The sequence below is a fragment of the Nelumbo lutea genome, chromosome 5 (genome assembly GCF_056320005.1).
Source record: "Nelumbo lutea isolate HS-2025 chromosome 5, American lotus-T2T, whole genome shotgun sequence".
Lineage (NCBI taxonomy): Eukaryota > Viridiplantae > Streptophyta > Magnoliopsida > Proteales > Nelumbonaceae > Nelumbo > Nelumbo lutea.
Genome location: NC_142688.1, coordinates 25,655,867 through 25,661,866, shown reverse-complemented (window position 1 = coordinate 25,661,866; position 6,000 = coordinate 25,655,867). Strand labels below are relative to the sequence as shown.

The following is a 6,000-nucleotide window of genomic DNA, read 5'->3' as shown; positions in this document are numbered from 1 at the left end:
TTTTGACTATATCTATCATCAAATTAGGTTCCTAATCTGAGTATATACTTGTGGTAAAATAAAAATTGGAAATACCCTTGTTGGTCTTGTATAAAATTGAATTTCACATAGGCCTCGTTTTGCTAATAACAGATCCCTTCTAATACATCATTTTTTTTTTTGGTTATTTTTTGTTACAAATTTTAAGAAGAGACTTGAAAGCCTGTCACTAAAGTTAAAAGTAAAAGATTGCAATAAAAGGCAAAATGGAAAAAATTTGTTACTGAATGATGTATCCATTGGGAGATTGATTTTACTCCCTAATCCTGTACAGACGAAAATTTACATTGCAGAGGCAAGTAAAAATACTTTGCAAAATTGTTGGAGAGATTGGTCCTAAAGTAATTCCAACCTGCTTCCCTTTCAGCTTGAACATAATGTCTTCCTTTTTGCTCAGAATCTGTGATTTGAAACTGCAATCCTGATTGCAGTAAAGAAGACAATGAGCCAGCCCATGTTTCCTTTGACTGGAATAGTTGATCTTAAATTCCTCCTCGTATTAGCCACTCAATTGAGATGCCAGACCAATGAAGGTTTCTTCTTTGCAAGGAATTGTCAGACCACCTGTTGGGTGCTTGAACCCGAACTCCTCCTCAGCCTTATTGAGCAAATCTTGGAATGAAGGATGGTTCAAGTAGGATATTGGAACAATGAATCTCTTTTTTCATTCACGCCAACATAAACTTCAAAGTGGCCCTTAGGAACATCAGACATTGTTGCTGAAGGTAATAGGTTCCTTCTCAAAAGAGAGCGCTTGAAGATCTCCTTGGCATGAACCATTCCAGGTACACGAACAGCCATGAGTTGTAATTTCTTTGGAAAACAAGGAATAGCCAGATATTGATCTCAAAGGTATTACTTACTGAAACAAAGAAAGCTTCAATACCAAGTGTAGGGGGTGAAGAACAATACTGAAAGGATACTCTTATAGCTAGGGGAATGCCTCACATGAAACCACATGAATTTGTCCCCAAGTCAGTGTCAAATATTCAAGCTGAGCTAGGAGCTAGTGAGCATATTGCCACATCATGTCCTTCAAATTGACTGTGTAGTGTCTGGTCATTGGCAATTGGGTCAGTCAGTAAGCTAAGGGACATGCATCATCCAGGATCACATGGCTTTGTTCTTAATTAGAAACCTACATTGCCTTGGTCGTCCTTCAATCATTGGGTCTCTTCAAGGATTTTCACGGCTTCTCTCTCTGCTGTTTACAATCCACTAAAGCAAGGCCCAGAAGGCCCATGTGAAGGATACTGAAACATAGTTACACTTACACAGGGTATAGATATGAATACAACTTGAAGATCAATGAATCAGAGCTTGGACCTAAATTAAAAGCAAGAAAATCGACTGAAATTTGACAGTAAAAGATAAATGTATGAACCTAACATGGTGCCATCTTTTTTTTCGTATAACTTATCATTGATCAAGTTGCCTGGGGAAACATTAGGCCCTGAGTGTCGCAGCATGTGTAAGAGAAATGAAGAACATAACGTGGACATTGGTATACTTGGTATATCTCAATTAATTTAAAGAAAGCTATATAAGCATCATTGTTCACCTCCTTCAGAGTTGCTAGAATTCTCTAGTCTCTTATTCTCATCTTACTTTCCTGTTTCTTCTTGGTGAAAAGAAAAACTCTATGTATTAGAGTTTATCATAATGAGTTATGACAGACTTCAGCTTCACCAGGCCATCTGCAAAGCTAAAACGACGGGCCGTATATAGGCAAGCTGAAAACTTTCATTAGGCCAGCCAAGGCCAAAGGCCCACCAGGCTCGGGATGGGTCCAAGGTGCAACTGCTAGACTAGATCCTCTTAGGTTCCAATCAGACGATTGGAATCCAGAGTCCAGAAAAAAAGAAGATGATCTTGTATCAGGCTTAATGGGAGCAGAGTTGTGGGCCCCAAGTATTACACAATGCCTTAAAGAGAGGTCCAAGACCTAAAAATACAAACCAAATCTATCAAATCTTAATCCATAACAAATTCAACCCTGATATGCTAATGAAATCTCACAATCGGATAATACCATACCATGTATCCATGTCCCACGCCTCTCATTTGGAGGGGTGCTCTTAGTCATCGGAAATAAGCCCACATAGAGATTAGTATATAGAATTTTGGTTTCAGAGAGGGAAACCGAAACCGAAACCTTTTAGTCATTGGTCTTCTTTCACCAAGACGAAGAGATTTGATTGTGACAGCAATAAGAGATAGGGAGAGCCGGAGAGGGAAAGGAGAAAAAAGAAAGAAAGAAAAAATGATAAGACCTCTGACCTCTCCCAAAGAGCTTTGGGACCCGGCTATTCCAGTCTTGTGTTTGCAGCTAGTCATAATCAAGGGACGCCTGTTTTCCGTCAACTCAAGTTAGGTTGTAAACTCTAGGCTGTTTGCCAAGTGGTTGGGCATTGCCTATTTTTATCCTCTCAATCCAGATAAATCATTGGGCATTTTTTTTCTGGGTTTGTCCCAAATGAAGACCAAACCGAAATAAGGACAATAGATCTGGAGGCAAGTCCATGTGAACCCTCATGACTTGTGTCTCTAACCAAGGCCCCCACTCAGCTGCCTCTTCACCACTGGTTCAATAGTTGACAGGGATTTCTTTTTAATCGTTAATTAGCTTCTTCTATATATACATGCATATACAAGTCCAAGATACTCACAAATCACAACCTCTATTCTTAAAAGTTTATCTTCTTCAATTCCTTTCTGATTTCAGAATAGAAGCCATGGGTATCCGCTTGCCTGCTTTGTTTCATGCTAAGATGATTCTCCGACGCTCTTTCCTGACTGCAAACCACTCTACTTCCGCGGCCTTGGATGTCCCAAAAGGTCACTTGGCTGTTTATGTCGGAGAGACCCAAAAGAAGCGATTTGTGGTTCCAATATCATATTTGAACCACCCTTCATTTCAAGATTTGCTAACTCAGGCAGAAGAAGAGTTTGGATTCCATCATCCAATGGGAGGTCTCACCATTCCTTGCAAAGAAGATGCCTTCACTAATCTCACATCTTCCTTGAATAGTTCATGAGAAAATGATCAAATTTTGTAAAGCAATGATTGAGTGTAAATAGCTTTTTTGTAAAAGAGTCGGAGAAGAGGGAAAACAAGTTCCTTCTCCTCCCTGAAAATTATACAATAGATTTTTGTTCAATTATTTTTTCGTTTTTTCACTGACATAATTCTAACTTCATAGATTCCCTCAGAGTTTGAATGGGTACCAAAAAAAGTATGGTACCTAAAAACTGAAAAGCAATCTATCTACTAGTCTGACATCCACTAAAGTTTTTCAGGTATATAGAAATTGCGAAAGAAAAAAGAAATATACAAACGAGGGAAGATTACAGACTAAGGTACTATCAAATAAAAGCAAACTCTTGTCAGCACAAAGGCAGGGGTTTGTTTCACCATTTCATGGTCCCAGATTACAACTGATGTGATTTATTCAAATTCAGCTTGAATTCATATAACAATTACCGATTTCTTTTGGTTTTGTCATCCCATCATAAATTCCTCTTTACATTTTTCTTAGCTTCATAAAAATTAGAGTTTCGGAGATATAGAGTTTCAGGTATCATATCTTTCTCCATTTGGACAATTTTGCTGCATTTAAAAATGGTGATGAGTGAAAGATTCCTTGTTTGAGGAATAATTCGCCTATATGGTATCCATTAAATTAGCCAGTGTGTGATACATCAGCTGATAGTTGGGGGCTTGATGCTTAGTGTCCTAATTATCAAATGCATTATAGTTGGGAAATGGGAATTTGGGCACTTTAGTGATGGGCACATACCCAACATTTTATTTTTTTGCAAGCTGAGGCTTATGCGTTCATAAATCATAAGTGAAGTGCTTGGGAAGAAGGTTGCATCCTTCTGGATTGAGGGAGAGAACTTTATTTTTGTTATTTTTTGGTATTTGGGGGAGAAAGCATGAATTACTACTCCAATCATGAAAGAACAATATTTTTGGAATTTATAAATAAGAATAAATTTTCAGGATTATTAGGGGCAAGCTACCCCAGATAAATGTAGCTCAAATTCTCCCTTTTTACCAAAGAAACACTGAGAAGAGCAATAAATTTGGAAAATAGAAAAAACTGGTGAAGGAATTTTTGGAGAAACCAAGGGAAAGGATATCTAACCCAATCAAGCACTATCCAGTCCTGAATTTCGATGTAATTAATCTAACTCGTTAGAAATTCGCGAGAAAGATCAACCAGGTGTTAATTCCTAATTTGAGAGAAAGGTCATCTTGGGTACACAAAATATATCGTACAATGCTCCTCTATCTTATATTAATTCCGCCACTAATTTTTGGCTTCAAAGCAGAGAGGATACCATGCATGAAACAAGATGGTTTGATCAACAAAAGTTGAAAATGAGTTATATTTAATGATTTTGTATTGGGGAGATTTACTCCCTAGTCATGTACAAAAATAAAATTATACATTGGAGTGGCTAGCAGATTCTTTACAAAATTGAAGAGATTGATTACAATGTCAATGTGCTTTTCCTGTAGCTTTGAGCATAATCTTCCCATTCTCTGCAAACCAGAGAAAATTAAAGCTTGAGTACAGTTCTTTCTCCATTCAGCAGCTTTGAAATATATTGCCTCCCCACTTGTTTCTAACCACTAACCAGTCACCAGTGTGGTTTGAACTTGCAATCTGGCGATTTTGCAGCAGAGAATGTCAACCAAGGTGCAGATCTGTTAATTCTCTTGATTGACCTATTCAATGGATTTGAGGCTCCTGCATTCCTCTCCTCTCATGATCACTAGCCACTCAAACGAGAAGTAAGGTCGAGAAATTGATCTTCTTTGCAAGGAATTGTAAGACCACCCATTGGATGGTCGAATCCAAACTCTTCCTCTGCCTGGCTTAACAAATCTTGGAAGGAAGGGTGGCTCAAGTAGGATATTGGAACAATGAACCTCTTCTTTTGAGCCTCACCCACATAGACTGCAAAGTGGCCCTTGGGAACATTAGAGGTAGGTGCAGAAGGTGAAATAAGAGAACGTCGAAGAATTGCTTTTGCATGAACAATTCCAGGCAATCGGATACCCATGGCTTCTGAGGTTACTTGTAAAAAAGAATGAATGACTAATATGGATCTCAAAGTTTGCTTCAGATCTGAAAGCACCTAAGTGAAGGGCTAAACCAGAAAGAATCGATGAACTTTCATTCAGCATGTGGGTAGTTATATAGAAAGATAATATGTAGCCGAGGCCAGCCACTTGAGGAAACATTATTGGGCATGTGGTGGGACTGACTGTGTTGTCGATCCTTTCATTTGTTCTTTGTGAAGTAACTGCTTGACTGCCAATTGGGTTTGTTGATGAACCTGCATATCTTCAAGGGTCACATGGCTTTTGCCTTGCAACCACTGGACCGGTTGAAGATCTCTCTCTCTCAAAAGTTATTCATCAACAGACCCATGGTACAGAAGCATGGACCAAGTGGCTGGCTACAACCACAAGCATGCACTTGACAAATAACCACATATCCATGTGATGGTGTTGGAACAAACACAGATTCATTTTGAAGGCAGATTCAAGTTTAAATTGGGCCTACTACTTACAGACTTAAAAGCAAAGTAAATGATGATTGAGATTTGTGCAACAACGGATGAATGCATCAAGCTAATAGAGTAGCATCCAATGTTTCCATGCAACTTCCACAACAAACATACATTACTATAAGCTATAAGGCATATTACTATTATTATAAGCTGATCCATAGAAATTATTATTATTATTATTATTATTATTATTATTATTATTATTATTATTTGTAAAAGGCATATTACTATTATTATAAGCTGATCCATAGAAATACCAGACCTAATTTGGTTAGAATATTTGACCAACAAGGACCTACGCTAGACAGACCTACTTTCATGTCACTGTCTAAATCCAAGATGGCACTACGCCACTACCCCCTAGGTATATAA

At 38.1% G+C, this 6,000-nt stretch overlaps 2 protein-coding genes and 1 pseudogene across 2 annotated transcripts; 1 reads left to right on the top strand and 2 right to left on the bottom strand.

Annotated features, from left to right (window-relative positions):
* Positions 1 to 233: 233 nt before the first annotated feature.
* On the bottom strand, positions 234 to 922 carry LOC148851143 (auxin-responsive protein SAUR21 pseudogene; annotated as a pseudogene).
* Positions 923 to 2,682: 1,760 nt separating this feature from the next.
* On the top strand, positions 2,683 to 3,203 carry LOC148851142 (auxin-induced protein 6B-like). The gene has a single exon (XM_088942590.1). The coding sequence runs from the start codon at positions 2,775 to 2,777 to the stop codon at positions 3,075 to 3,077; it is 303 nt and encodes a 100-aa protein (XP_088798716.1). The 5' UTR covers positions 2,683 to 2,774; the 3' UTR covers positions 3,078 to 3,203.
* A 1,202-nt stretch (positions 3,204 to 4,405) lies between these two features.
* LOC148851141 (auxin-responsive protein SAUR23-like) lies at positions 4,406 to 5,236 on the bottom strand. Its single transcript, XM_088942594.1, has one exon. It carries the CDS (start codon positions 5,113 to 5,115, stop codon positions 4,825 to 4,827), a length of 291 nt encoding a protein of 96 aa, XP_088798720.1. The 5' UTR covers positions 5,116 to 5,236; the 3' UTR covers positions 4,406 to 4,824.
* Between the last annotated feature and the right edge of the window lie 764 nt (positions 5,237 to 6,000).